Source organism: Astatotilapia calliptera, chromosome 6 (assembly GCF_964374335.1).
Source record: "Astatotilapia calliptera chromosome 6, fAstCal68.1, whole genome shotgun sequence".
Lineage (NCBI taxonomy): Eukaryota > Metazoa > Chordata > Actinopteri > Cichliformes > Cichlidae > Astatotilapia > Astatotilapia calliptera.
The window spans coordinates 9,065,039-9,080,580 of record NC_137427.1 but is presented as its reverse complement, the minus strand read 5'-3'; the positions used below and the strand labels follow the sequence as shown (position 1 = coordinate 9,080,580).

At 38.8% G+C, this 15,542-nt stretch overlaps 1 protein-coding gene across 2 annotated transcripts; it reads right to left on the bottom strand.

Annotated features, from left to right (window-relative positions):
* Positions 1 to 10,480: 10,480 nt before the first annotated feature.
* Positions 10,481 to 15,542, bottom strand: LOC113023223 (kelch-like protein 10). Of its 2 annotated transcripts, XM_080302718.1 has the most exons (6): positions 15,264 to 15,542; positions 13,715 to 14,198; positions 12,532 to 13,146; positions 11,660 to 11,809; positions 10,818 to 10,934; positions 10,481 to 10,692 (listed from the first exon to the last, which is right to left on the bottom strand). In XM_080302718.1, exons 1-6 carry the CDS (start codon positions 15,410 to 15,412, stop codon positions 10,648 to 10,650), a joined length of 1,560 nt encoding a protein of 519 aa, XP_080158844.1. In that variant the 5' UTR covers positions 15,413 to 15,542; the 3' UTR covers positions 10,481 to 10,647. The 2 variants fall into 2 exon arrangements, with proteins under 2 accessions (XP_080158844.1, XP_026025033.1); XM_026169248.2 differs by having other exon boundaries at positions 10,481 to 10,934.

Here is a 15,542-nt window from a genome sequence, read left to right as displayed (position 1 = left end):
CACTATAACACACAAAACAACAGCACACCTCCTCCTCCATATCTCTTCCTATATGCTCAGTCAACAGGCCAGTCGTCCACCTGTTCCCAATATGGTACCTCAGTAAAATCTCTCTCTTTCACCTCCACTTCCTAGTCTCTCTATTTTTCATGCTCATTCCTTCCTCTCCTATACCCTTAATAACCTTCTTTTTTCTTATCTCCCCTCATTTTTGCCACCACTGGTGCTTCCATCGCTGGCCGTTCATCACCCTGATCAAATCTAGCAGCTGAAAAACCGCTCACTGCCACTCCATGAGTTTTTATTTTTTTAAACTCCCTGGACTCATTTGCATATGCGTCCAGTTAATTAGCGTGGGGGGCGCAGGTGTGTGGTGATAATCATTATTAAACATGACAGTCACCTGTGACCGTACTGCCCTCCTCAACCCTACACATATAAACACTCACGCACACTCAAACACACACTGCCTCTGCAGCATTATCTTAACAACAGGGAGCATCGCTGAGAATAGCCACTGATGATGTACTTTCCTATTTCTATTTAATGCGTATTTCTACATATGCATTCACTTTTTCAGCAGTTATGTCTACAGCACAGGTTCAAGACAAGATGAGCAGGTTGTGGATAAGCTGGCTTCTTCTCAGCTAATTCTGTGCTCAGGTTCTTTTGGCTGCAACGTCTGAAAAGTTTTTAAAATAATTATGAAAGAAGAAGTAAGTAGATAGACTCTGTGTGTTGGCCTGTTGACATCACTGGGACTTCTGGTTCCTTTACTCCATTTGCCAGGCCAAGATTTTTGCCAGAATCAGCATGCATAGCACTGTTGCATGCAAATTTACATTTTTACTTGTGTGCGTGTTTTCTTGTATGTGTGGATTTTGCTTTAACTCCGAAGGCATGTGTAAATGGGTGTGAATAATACACACCTGATGATGAGCTTATATTGTGGAAATCTGATGAGATGGGGGTCGGCGTACATTAGTAGTTACAGTATAGTAGTTATAGATGTTTATAAATACCCTGTATATTCATGGAATTTTAGGATTATCTTGTAGTCCCTTTATTTTGACATAAATAAAAAATTAGCTTATTGTAAATTAAGATATTGGACATCCAGACAAAAATAACATACCACTACAGTGACTACATGATTATATAAACAGCTATTTTTGGTGATATTATTAATGCAAATTTTAAGAAAGCTCTGATACATGCAAGCAAAGAATATTCTACTCAATCTTTGTATTTTTATGAGATTACAAATCAATCATATGAATGCATGACAGACATCAGTACATGTTTTCTCTAAATAGACCTGTGTCACCCTCTGCTGTACGATTGTAAAAAGTGCAGTGCATTGGTGCTCAGTGTCTTGGGACATTTTTATTAACAATTTATCTTAATTTTTACCTAAATTTAACAAGTTTTTGAAAGCTTTGCACTCACACTGCTCACACCATAGTAAGAGGGTCCTTCTAATTCATCCGTCATCCCCGAAACCTCAGCAATAAATGTATGGTGAAAAACAGAACGGGCAACTGGAGCATGTGTTTTTTTTATATTTGGTATGTTGTCTTCATACTCGTTTCAGTTAAATACAGAGTTTAAATAATTTGAAAATCATTGTGTTTTGTCGAATTTACATTTTGTTTAGACTTTTGTAAACAGGCTTGCACAATAATTGCAATAAGGAATTGAACACAATAAATGGGCCATTAATATTTGTGGGGTTTTATATATATTTTGATATTTTGGACGAATCTGAATGAATAAGGTCATTAAGCTTGGCTGCATGATATGGTAAAACTTGTTTCTACATGTATGCATGAAGATATTTTTGAGTAATCGCTTCCACACCGTGTACTTTTGAACAAAACAATAAACTATGACAGTAAAACAAACGCATAAAGTCCAAAAACTACAACTCATGATGCTCCTGACAAGGCATTAACTATCAGACTCATCCTTCAGCATGGCTGTCCAGGAGCCACTTACAGGTGAGTAGCGGCTTTTTAAAAGATCCACCCATCCATTAAAGTTGCATACACTTTGGATAGCTCACCAGCCAGTGTGGCTTACACCAAAACACTGAATAGATTTGATTTTTCTGTATCACACATTTTCCAGTAAAGTACATGATGTTACAACAATTTTCTCACTCACATTACCTCTGCTATTCAAATGAGACTTAATGGGTTTTTTCTGTAAATTAACTGTAGGAACTCAGATATTTAGAAATGAAATGTAACCCAAGATTTGGTCCCAAGCTCTGATTTTTTTTTTTTTCTGTCTGGGATTCTTAGTTCTCTGTTAGGAAAATTAAGGGAGAACTTGGAACAATCGATGGGAGCACGTTTTTAGCCTAATTTTTATCTTTAATTTTTGGAATGATTTACAATTTAGCTATCAATGGGATGGTGATATGATGATTTACTTACTGTTCTTACATCATTTTGTTTTTCTCAGTGAATTACTATACAAAATATAACATAATCTGAGTCTTTTGAATGACTTTAAATTCTTGTTTCATAGTTTTTATCTAATCAGTTCTTTGTCACGTTTATTACTTTTTGCATTTTAAATATTTTGGATCTTTAGTTCATAGTTCTCTCTAATACAGTTTCTCTTTCTTCAGTTGTTATGTACTTCCTGTTTTACCGAGATAGTTCATTGTCTCCTGTGTCTTGTGTTTAATTTTACTACCTTTGCCTCATTCCCCATATTAGTTTCAGCTGTTGCTCCCAGTGTTCCTATTTTTACACTTTTCCTTGTTTACGCTTTGGCCCTTGTGTTCCCATGTTTCCCATTTCATGTCTGTCAGTCGTTCAGGTTTTTCTTTCAGTTTTACTTTAAAAGCTTTTATTCTGTGCCCTGTTAGTTTTTATTTTCTATCGTGTCTGTTCCCTGATTGTTATCACCTACTGAATGTATGCGCCAGTATCTTGTTCACACTACTGTGTCTAATCTATAATCAGCCCTTTGTGTGTGTATGTGTATATAGCCGAGTCATCTTTCTTGTGTCCTTCATCAAGTTGTATGTTCTCCTTTCTGATAGCTTTGTCTCTTTTTGGATTTGTTCCCCACCCCTTGTGCTTTTGTTACCTCTTTATTTTTATAAGTCCTATGTCTCAGCCACAGTGAGGGTTTGCTTTTATTTGAGGCTCATGAATCTCATGTGCATGTGGTAATAAGACTTAATAGTGTCATGCCATTTATTAATGTCTGCAGCAGTTGTATCCCTCTTATTCACTGATGCGTGTGTACACATTATTCAAGCACAACTGCACTGTATCAAATGTTGCACAATTTACTAGCCCTAAAAGGTAATTGGATTAAAATGGCATGTCATATTAAAGTACAGTTTAAGAACTTAATTTGAGATTAACCAATCACTTAAATCTGATACAGATGTTAATAAGTGTTACATGTCACGATAAGTGGCTCTGTTGTTGTTTTTTGGTTGCTCTTGTCTTTCAGGTGTCAAGCCTCCATCCATTGGCCCATTCAAAGTTAATTGGCACGTAGGCACAGTAGGCCAATCACTCGCCAGGGATCATTACAAAACGCCACCTCCCAGGTGAGCTGGGCCTGCTTCAAACAATAAGCAATAAAAAGTATGTCATGGGTTTCATTTTCCTTTTTCCCCCCTTTTTTAACATCTCTTTTTGTTAGACTTTCAATCTTAAGGATCTCCCTGTAGAAATGAAAATCTATAAATGTAAGAAAAAAGTGCAAGTAATGCTGGAAAGTAATCTAAATAAGTAGTCTTGTTTAATAACTTGTTAACCTAAATGTTGTTCTTTATAGACACAAAACTATCACTTGTATTATTATTTTTTTTATTACATCATAATTATCCATTTAATAGTGCTTCTGATTGGAAAGTAACATGCCCCAAATGTGATACACTGACACTATCAAATCTGACACTATATAAATCCATGATTTCTGCAGCTGTGCTTGCCGTTCTGCATCCACTAGATGGCAGCAAGTTTATTTCAACACTACTATGCCCGTATAACCCAGGGGAAAAACTGATCTCCCTCTGAACGGCCCCATATGGCTGATCCTGCTTAGCTAATGTCTCCCAGGAACGGTAGTGCATGTCACTTCATGACAAACCTTAAATGGAAAATAACATTGCAATGACCTCTGTCCTCACGAGTTTTGTCATTTTTATCAATAAGAAAAATAGAAACAATTTGACTTATTTGAAAAGAAAATTAACATTAACGTGTTTATGCCTGCACACATAAGAGTGATGCAAAGTGTGACATTAGGAGGGTATTGTTGTATGTAAAACTCTTACCCCACATGTATACATATAAACATGTACAGCAGGAGCATATGCACTCCCATCTGGCGATGGAGGCTTGATGGATCTGTTCATATGCAGTGTAATGTAGATGTATAAAAAATAGAAGAACACAGTAGTGACGTGTGTGTGGCAGTTGGGCAGTTTGAAGAGAGGCACACAGGGGGGCAAAATGGTTTAGGGCTTTGTTAATTATTAAGGAAGCAGCATTTGTTGTCGTGCCTTAGTCAGCGCTGTGTTGCTTAATCCCACCCTCCACACAAACAAATTTTCAGTATAGGTGCTTTAAATTCCATCAGCGATGTGGAGTAATTTGTCACAATTTTACTGTCTGGTTTAATGTGTGTGTGCTGGAATGCTGCAGCTTTACACAACCCGAAATGCCCAAGTGGGATATAAAACTGAACAGAGATAGTTTTGTTTAAGGTAAATAGCGAGTCAGTGAGAAACTTCAGTTTGCAATAGGTATGTAGTCAATTAAGTATGTCCTTTAGTTACTGTGTTTTAACTGATTCTGTTACAAAAGGGAATGTGAATCTGTGAGTAACTTTTAGAAGGCAAACGTACCTGTAAGAAAAAAGGGAGAGTGCCAAAAAGGAGAGTGAAGAAAAGACTGGACATGCTATGCATCCTAATTTCTTTGTTAATCCTTTGCAGAGAAAATAAAATAGTAGTTGGCATGGGGAAGTATCATTTTTCAGTGCCTTAAGGTGTGTGAAAGGCCTGACAACCAGGAACAGTGTGTGTGTGAGAGAGACAGAGAGATCTGTGTATGCATGCTGGTGCAACATGTTCTTTGATCTTTTCTTAGCCCTGCTCACTTGGCCCCAGGCCGCTTTTGTATTGATGGAAAATTGAGGTTAGGCCTAACTGGACAGTTCTAGGTGAAGAGTAGCAGAGGTGGGAAGGTGACATACTCTGTGCTTTGGCTGATTTTTGTGACTTGGAAGAAGGTCAAAGGAAGGTCATGTTTTCCACTGGAAGACAAATCGAAGCAGTTTGCATTATTAAGAGTTATGGTCCCTGTCGGTGAGATCTGGAGGACGTGAGGTCTGTTCATCATCCTTGAAGTTTGATTGGATACACATGATGTATACAGTCATCCTCGCACAGATTGTTCAGTAGCTGATGTTGGATCAGACCATATATCACTTTTTGAAATGCATGCTTTGTATCTTGAACAGCTCAAGCTTATCCAGTGCCCACGGTGAGCTGTGTTACAGAAAAAAAAGGCTTTAGCGTAATTTCTCAAGACATCAAATTTTAGCTGGTGGGTGTATGTGTGTGTTGGTGTTAATTACATCTGTCTCTCATCCCTGTCAACTTTTCAGTCTATGCTGTAATCATGAAAACAGGGTCTTTCATTTTCCAGGTGGCGCTTAGTGCAATGATAACATAAGTGCCTGTTTAACTCAAGGCATGTACATCCCTGTGTCATCATCTCTCCCATAGAACTGTATAGTCAAGAAAACATCTGAGAACTTTGAATAAATCTATTGTAATGATCAAAGAGAGCATGCATTGCCTAACCTTGAAATAAAATCCACTGGTTTACATTCTTGATTTTCCTGCACTGCATATCTCCTTCAAAGGTTTATGAGATTGGTCCTCTTTTATAAGTCAACATAGTTAGCATGAAGGCTAAAATTAGAAGTCATCAGGTACTTCACTGTCTAGGAAAATGCATTTGTTACTTTGTAACTTATATAAATCCCACATCAAGAAATTTGCAATTTTTTGACATTTAAAACTGTTTACCTGTAAGTCTTCATTTGTTACTCTGGTAAATAAAGAAACTTAATTTAGCATAATTTCTTCCCTAAGTCAAAAAGAAAGGAAACATAAAGAAAAATAGAAAGGCAGTATAGAGCTTTTGGAGGTAACTGCAGGTGGAGTAGGCAGATAAAAAGATTCTGACAACATATCCATATCTACTTATGGTGTGAAACTAATGGAGACAAAAACAGATTCCTTCTCTCCCCAACTGACCTTGGTGGCAGCTGAGCTGAGACTCGAGGGTAGAAACCCAAATAACCCAGCCATGAAAATAAAAATCAATGCAGGAAGCAGATCTGTTGCCAGAAGGTAGTCCTCCAAGGTCAACAGCCCCGGCCGGCTGGCTATCACATTCAGCTTTCCACCCAGTTGCACAGATGTAGACAAACAGCAGACATGGAAAGAAAAATGCCCACAACAATATTCACTCCATGTCAGATCAGCATTTAGCTTGTTTCTAGAAAGAAGTTGTTTAAAGTTGAATCCATTTTCTGTTCACCTGCTGGGATGCGTAGTTCCTTTTTCTTGTAATGATACCACAGCTAAATAGTCCACTCATAATTCACTCATAGCTTAATTCTTTACCAGTCAGATCAAACTGGCTAGTGAGTCTGACTGAAGAAATAACCATTACCCAGAATAAACTTTTTATTTAGTGTCCTTATTAAATTTGGCAGTGTAGTATGTCATTTATTCTTCCCTTTTGCCTCATTTATAGGTCAGTATTAAAACATGTAATGGTTTCAGACCTAGGTTAGACCGTTTTCAAGGAAGATATGTTGACCATAAACTGTACATTAAAGTGGATAACACATCACCACCTGCTCCCTCTGCACAGAAGTGAAGCCTTAGGTTCTGGTTGAATAGTCTCCTCTGCTTAGGAAGCCTCCTAACTGAGTGAAATGACCCAGAAGTATCTAAGTGGCAGTCTTGACAAGAGGTTGTCGAACTTTCTAAATGCTAAAGAAGGGTTTCCGGTGCTTCCTTCCTTATCTCTTTTAACACGGGAAGAACCATCTTTTGTCAAAGGACAGGTGATAATGCTATCCCACAGTTCCCTCAGGTTGCAGCCTTTCAAAGTTTCATATTATGCAGTTGTCAACAACACCACCATTGCATACGTATTGTAAGGGGACTTGGAACGTCTCAGCATTGTGAATATCTAATGAATTCACCCTTACCTAAACCTCATGACATTTTTCATCAGCATCAAGAAAAACAGTTTAGCTAAAGACTCAGAATGCATTTTTTTTCACCTCAACTGCAATCTAAATATTATGCAAATTATAATAAGAAATTTACAATCAGAGTCTGCACAAAAGTAAAAAGTAAAACTGGTGGAGCCCCTGCTTACTGTTGCAATAACAATAAAATAAACTGACCTTTCTCAGCTGGATTTACAAAGTAAAGGTAGCCCCTTTACTCAGCTGTTGCGCAGTTTAATTAGTAAATCTGTCTGAGCTCAGTTACATCTGGTTACACCATTTCTTCGCATTGCTCACTGTACTGACATACACTGGAAACCAAATAGAGCTATTATTAATGATGCACTCCTAATCTTTTCCTGCCTGTTAGCCTGCTGATCAAAACGTGTTGCAGAGTGGGGCTACATGTAGCTTTACAACTGACAGGAATCCAACAGGAGAGAGTGACAGATTTCTCTTAGGCTTAATTACAGTAATCCTGACTTAACGTTTTACTTTGTTGTTTCATTTAAAATTACTATCCATGGATCAGTTTTATGATGTTGGAACAGAAGGTTTTAATTCAGGCAAATTGGCTACAATCTAAACTCAAAGAAATGATGTTGTTAAACAATATTATGTTCTGCTTTAATCACCAGTTTTGCTTCACCCATTGTTTCTCGAGCAATTAACAGCCTCTCGGAGGAAACCTATGGAAGACTCTTAAAACATGATGAGTGAAAGCTTCTGTCACCAGTTATTTCAGTAATTATTGAAGGTCATGTTAAGGCCACAGGAGTAATTAGTTTGGGTTATGGTTAAACTAGAGAAGCAGATCACCTAAATTGAAGGTGGGAATAAGAGGATGGAGTCTGCGTGTAGAAAATAATAGGATTTATTGTGGCGAGAGTCCCAAGGAGATTCCCGCATAAGTATTTGGAGACTTTTATCAGAAAAGAACACCATTCCTACTTATTTACTTAGTAGGAGAAAAAAACACTTTCAAAATCCTGTTTGCTCTTGAGGCACAGGTGCTTGATATTTGTCATGCGTCTATGTGCCCAGTTTACAGAAGCCTCATAAACAGACTAGAATATCTTTCTAGGGAGTGGTTAAGGCAGAGATAGTAATAGTAACATTTCTTTAAAGTGGCTTAATAGACATGGAACTTGATAGAGTTTTGTTAGTGTCATTTAAATTGTCTCTCAAAAAAATCAACTCCAATTTAAAGGCCTGTCCCAATCTACTTGCTTGGTTTCTCTGAAGTACCCGTTTAAAAGTTCATCCAATTTAGCGGTTCGGTTTGTTGGAAGCCTCACAGATAAGGTCAGGGAGCGAGTATTAAATACAGTGTTTAGGTTTGTGCAGCGCTTGAGCGTTCACAGCTGTCAGAGCATAAGTAAAGAGAAGAAGCTCTCTGTAGCGTGTATCTCTTTTAAAAATGCTCTTCTTCAGGAAAATACATTTTTCATTCATTTGTGATAAAAAAAATTGTTTGAATTAATGCAAAAATTATTTAACAACATTACTAACAAATGAATGCCGTATCTATGCTGCTGTTTAACCATACCCTGACAACACGAAATGGATTTCAAAAACCTAATTTCTGGAGGTGAGGCAGGCAACTCACTGAGGTCCAGTGCAGCTTTGTGGAGCACTTGAGCACTCAGCTCTTTTCAGTGAGCTCAGGCCCTTAATTACTTCATAAAGGTCAAGACGGGCAGCCATGAATATGCTTATCCACCACCATCTTTGGATGCTGCACAGGTGAGCACTCGAAGCTGACAATCAATCATAGGTCACACGGGACAGGCTCCTAAGTTCCTGCTCACCACATCAACCCCATAAACCACGATTTTACAGCAATGTCTGAGTGAGGAGAGACGTCACTCCTCCAGGCTGCAGTGAGTATAATTTCTGATGCGGTGTGGACCTCTTGATTTATATCAGCACATTAGCTTAAAGCTTGAAATAATTTTTGCAGTCAGGTGACAGCTAACAGAAGAATATGGTAATGGGCCAGTATTAGCAGCAGGTTTCCTTACTCTGCCTTGTAATTTCAAAACAAATTCTACGTTTAAAAAACACATACACTGTTGTTCACATGGTATATTGATGTTTCACTGAGTACAGCTCCATTTTCAGTGTGAATGCTGAATACAAAGTAAAACCATTTATTACCCATGCCAAAGCATTGCTCAAGAGATGGCACTGTCGACTGTTCTGTCTGTTGCTTGATCCAACGCTTTGGCTCAGTATGACGCAGACTCAACAACAGCTTGATGGCTTGCTTCAGCAGTGGCAGTAGTACACACATTTATGGTTCCTAAATAGTAAATCTAAGGCTCTAGCCACATTGCAAATGCAATAATATCAGATTTTATTTTCAAATAGATTGTAAAATTAATGCACTCTGTCTTGACACTGGATTGGCGGAGGCTTTTGTACAGAAATTCTTCCACAGATGATGACTCTGACTTTGGTGACCCATTGGTATTTACTCCAGTGACATCATGAGGCTGACATTTGTGCTTTAAGGTGAAACACTACAGGAAAAACACATTTAAGTCATGTACAGGTCACTTTTGAGTTTTTGAGCTATTTTGCAACCGTAATTCAATTCAATTCAATTCAATTTTACTTGCTCACATAAAGACCGGATTTTCCTTAGTAAATAAAAAGGTCATGCTTTTTATCATAAACAAATATTTAATTCTATGCAATGTAGTGGAAAATACCACAAAGCACATTAAATACACACTGAGAAATAGAGTTATTTTTCTGTTTCACACAAGAGAAAAGATGGTATATGTGAAGCAACACAGTATATGTGTGTAATATTTGTTAAAGATTCAGAAATTGTCAGAAATTGCTCAAAAATGACCCGTGGATACATTCCTACTCAAGTGTAAAGTCTGTTACTAGACAGAACCCAGCTGAATTAAGAAGGGAGAGTAAAAGCTTCCCTTTATTCTTTTTGTGTTTACCTAGGAAGACTTGGAAAAGTCCCACATGTGACTTATTGTGATCTGGTCACCCTTTGTGCATGTCTGTTCTACTCAGCAGCCATACCTTACAGGGAATGAAAAAATCTTTTACATTTGTTATTGTTGCAATGGCGTTCTCTTGATGAAACCCAGTATCTGCAGTGCACGGTCTCCTCACACACACACTTAAAGTTTTTGAAATATCTACAAAAAAATGTCCAGTTCACCAGCGGTTTGATGTTCTAAAGATTTATTTCAGTCCTTCATGTTGGAGTCCCAGATGTTGACACATGGCAGTATTGCATTTTAAAGGTGTTACGTGGACTCCGCTGCTTCTTCTGGCACATTTAAACATGTCAGGCTGTCACGAGGAATGGTGTAATCAGACAGGTTGGGATGTCCGGACACCACACAGCAGCTCAGGGCACTGCGGAAAATCCCCATGTGAGGCGCATTAAACCACCGGTTGGTTGAAGCGTCGTAGTACTCAACGTTGAAAGTGGTGGTGAAGCCGTTGAAGCCCCCGACAGCAAAGAGGCGATTATTGATTACCTCAATGCCAAAGTTGCTGCGGCGGGTCAACATAGAGGACACAAGGTTCCACGTATTGGTTTGCGGGTTGTAAGCCTCAGCGGTGCGCAGACGTCTGTTTCCATCAAAGCCACCAACCTAAAAGTAAATGCATGGGTGAAATGATTGTGAAGTATTTATGTTTTCAGTTGTCTTCACAGCTCTTTTGCCTTTATTTCAAAAAGGAGCTTCGAGTTTCAGTCCTTTCTTCAGCAGGTCAGCACCAGGATAAGGTCACTGCATTCTGCTGATAATAATTTTTTCATTTTTGAATAGAGACAGTGTAAATAGAAAATAAATCTTCAAGAGTAGCTAGCTAAATAAAGAAGTATGTCTCCAAAGGTGAGACTACACAATCTTTGCTTTTTACCAAAGGGTATAGCAGCAAATCAACTAAATCAGTGGGTTTAAGGCAACTAGCAAGACAAATTTACAGCTAAAATACGTACTGTCCCAAGAGAATGAGTGCTAATCACTTGGCTTATTTTTCAAAAGGTGTTGGAGGATAATTTTGAAATTGTCTCTAACATATTTCCCCTAGTGGAATGATGAGGAAATGTGAAATCATCAGTGAAATCATTTTGGGAATGGAGCAAATTCAAATCATGAAATGAAAAAATACATGCAGCAGAAACATCACTAATCAGTTAAATTAATGAGTGAGAATGCCTTCTCTGAACCTGTGGTCAGGATAGGAATCTGATTATTGATGAATACAAAACAAAGTTAGCAAAACTGCCAAATCTGTCAGCCTTGCTGATCAAGGCACATTACAGATGTGACTTGTATGTTACGTGAGTGTCAGCACTACTTTCTGGTCTTACTGCAAAGACATGATCCGCATATGCAATGACACCTATCCCACTGCGGCGGCTGTTCATGGGACTGATCATCGTCCACTGGTCGGTCTCTGGGTTGTAACATTCAGCTGTCTGCAGACACTCGTTCCCATTGAATCCACCACAAATGTAAATCTGAAGACAAAGAAAAAAAACAAAAAAAACCTGACATTAGTATATATTTCAACTTTTTAAGAGTTGATGTTTTTCCCTACTTGCATGCTATTACATTCTGTGAACTTAAAAGTTTTTTGAAAATCTTTTTCTTTTACATGATCAACATAACAATGAACACTATAAATTCTTCTGATACAGACTGACATTTAGACATTTAGTCCCTGCCTTTCAAAAATAAAAAAAGCTAATTCTTTTAATGACTTTTGTTTTCCTTATCATCACTATTACGGGCATACAGGTAGTTTTAAATGTGTAGTTTTGTTCAATTTAGGCCTTCATCACTCTAGCTTAGAAACCAGTTTGTGAGGTATCTTGCACCTCGCTTCACTGTAAAAAATGTGTATCCCCTGACTGGTTGGCAAGTGGTAGCTGGAGGTTGATGGTGTCACTAGTGTGAAATTGAAGAAAGGTGTTGCACCACAAACCTCCTTGTGTTTGCTTTGGTCATTAGCAGACTGTTGAGCACACCAGAGGTTTGCATGGAATACTCTGACTTGTCTGCAAACACTCACAAACTATTTGTAGAAGTCAGTGTCTTTCTTACAACCACTCCCTAACCAGCCGAGGAATACATATTTTTCACTAGCAACTGGTTGTTACCAAAAGGTTGCTGACAGGTCTCTAGGCCTGTGTGCCTGAGACCCTACTCTATTTCTCTCCTGCTCTTTTACTTTACCCACCCGGCTGTGAAGTGTTGTGCAGCTGGCATCGCTCCTCTGTTCATGCATGGATGCAATAAGACTCCACTGGTTGGTTTCAGGTTGATAGCGCTCTGCACTGCTGAGTCGTACATGCCCGTCGTAGCCTCCCATGGCATAGATGAACCCGTTCAACACAGTCACGCTCACATAGCAGCGGCGGCAGTACATGGGTGCCACCTCATTCCAGGTGCGAGTGGTCAGGTCAAACCTACAGACGCTGTTGAAATGCTCCACCCTGTCGAAGCCACCAATGGAGTAGACGTACCCGTTGAGGAAGGCGGCTCCATGATAGGCACGAGGATGCTCCAGGTTGTTTGTTACGTTTACCCAGCATTCAGCCCGGTAATCATAGGCCTCGATGGCGTTAGTTGGATTACGGTCACTCCATCCCCCAATGGCCAGCAGGACGGAATGAGGCAGACGGGGACGAGCAAGATGGGGACAGAGGCAAAACACATAGGGTCTGTTGGTCATATTTTGTGGTAATATAATGGCAGCCTTTATCATGGACAGACGGTCAGAACTGGTCCGCACCAACTGATTGAGCCGCACATTGTCCCTTAGGTAGTCTAAAGTCACCAGTCCCAGTCGGACCTACAGAGAGATGACAGAAGACAATAGGACTTAGACAATGGAAACATTGAATTTGAACTATATCAGTTTTAGTCAACTCAAGCTTCTTTAGGATAATGCTCGTAGTGTTATTTCATTTTCTTATTGCTAGCAAGAGGGAGACCAAAGTGAGACACCATTAGCCTTTTTGTCAACATAGACAAAAGTCCTTTGTACAGTTCTGATGAAGATAAATCTTAAATCTAATGTGTTAAGTTTAACTTTATATAAAAAACAAATGACATAAACTAAAATAAAGCTGAGGAACACAAACAGGGGAGAATGGTTGTACTTGTTACGGACAGTTTTTAGTCATAGGCCTAGCAACTACACTAAATAAATACAATTTATTCTATAATATGTGTGAAGCTTTCTGATACAGTTTTAATGATCTTGAAGAGAATTGCTTAAATGTGGTTTGGCTACAGCTGAAAAGACCAACATCTCGAGCGATTAAAGCATCCTTATACCCAGATGGATTGACTCAATCTATGACTTAAATGCTGAAGATTTAAGTCGAAACTAAATGTAGTAATGGAAGTTTATACACCTTAGACAACAGAGCGATGAGGTGTTGTTCCCGTTCTGCAGGCACATGGCTAATCCACTTTATAAGTGCTTCGTACGCAGTGCTCTCACACTGTACATTGAGGTCATCTCTTTCAAGAATATCACCAAGTTCCTCCACAGTTAGCTGCAGGAACTCCTCCTGAAGAACCACCTGCTCAAAGTTACTGACGATGTAGTGGAAGGCCTTGGCACGTAGTTCGGGTGATAAGTGTACTTTTGTGAACTGCCAAATGCCAACACAGTTCTCTGCGCAGAGTTGCTCCCCCACGAAGTCACTGCAGATTTTTACAATGTCCATTACATTGAGTTGATCAGCTGCCATGAGAAGTTCCACTGCGTTTTCCTCCGTTACAGAAACACTGCCAGTGTATGCAAAGTCAATGATGAGTGCCATCATCTCAGGAGACAAGCCAGGTATGTTGAAGACCTGTTTGTCTGGGTCGCTCCAAGAGGTGAAGAGAGCTCTGAGGGTAGAGATGGACACAGAGCAGAGAATTTTAAAAGGTGTGGAAGCAACAAGATAATAAACCATGTCAAGCTCAAGTAGGATAAATATATAAAATCAATTGACTGGAATGGAAATGATCGCCTGATTGCATGTGTTACTATGTGATTATTGTGATAGTCTTTTCATGTCTAGTCCATATTGCTGTAGAGGATATAACTCCAAAACAGAGTTTGTACATGTTTAGTGAGCTTGAGTGTTGGATTTATTACACTGGCAGTATGTATATGAAGCTATTGCCAAACAAAATGCAGTGACAGAGCCTCCACCATGTTTTACAGCTGATTCTAGACACTCAGTGTTGTACCTCTATGACAAATGTTTAAGTCAACTCCATAAGGCCTGTTTCCACTGATCTTCAGTCTAGTTATCGTGTAATTTGGCATATCTCAGCCAGTTTCCTTTCCTTATGGAAGTTCCAGTGCATTTTGCTCAATTACAGTCCCTGTTTCCCTTCCATAACCATTCCTAGCTTAAATGGCTTAACAAACAAATAAACAAATGAACAAAAACAAAACAAAACAAAAGCATTCCTCTGAAAATGGTCAGGTACAAGGACTGGACCGAAAAGGGTGAAAAATGTCCAATCAAAACCTTTGAAAGCCTCTGAGAACTGTTGTTCAAGTGTACCTTTAAAAAATCATCTACTTCAAAGCAAAACATAACGACATGAGAGGCAACTCAAAACTTTTGCACAGCATATAACTGCATAATAGCATTCAACCTTTTTAGTATTAGTAAATCTGGTGTGTTTTACTGTGTGGATAACACTTGATAAGATTTTAATGTAACTTAATAAAACACATAAATGAAACTTCAGCTCAACACAGTCTGAATTTAGTTCATGCAATCACCAAGTGCAAATGTTTGCGTTATGTTTTGGGTATATCTGTCAGTTGACTGTGACCGTCTTTTTATCACAAAAGCTCCATGATTCCTTTTTGTTGGCACTGTTTCACAGACTAAGACCATGAATTACATAAATCGGTAATCATTCCTCCCCATTATCAGGTAAGCAACTCACCTGAAGGACGGGGTGCAGTTACACAGGATTATCTTGTGGACCGGAAATTCAACATCCTCCACTTTGATGATTGCATCACAAAATTTTCCCTCAAAACGGAGTTCATTATACACCGAGCTCGACTTGTATGGAGGCTGTTCTTCCCTCATCTTGAGTTTTGTGACTGCTTTTCTTATTTTTTTGTCTGAAGTTTGTCTTACAATCCAATACAGTTTGTCTTAAAGTGTTCTGAGCACCAAATCAAACCTAACTGTGACATTATGGAATGGAAGCTTATGA

Excerpts from the sequence above, each read along its gene's own strand:
- LOC113023223 (XM_026169248.2), bottom strand. The coding sequence starts at position 15,412 with ATGAGGGAAGAACAGCCTCCATACAAGTCGAGCTCGGTGTATAATGAA. Across the intron at positions 14,199-15,263 it reads AACTGCACCCCGTCCTTCAG|AGCTCTCTTCACCTCTTGGA; the intron begins GTGAGTTGCTTA and ends CTCTACCCTCAG. Across the intron at positions 10,935-11,659 it reads ATGCGGATCATGTCTTTGCA|GTTGGTGGCTTTGATGGAAA; the intron begins GTAAGACCAGAA and ends ATTTACTTTTAG.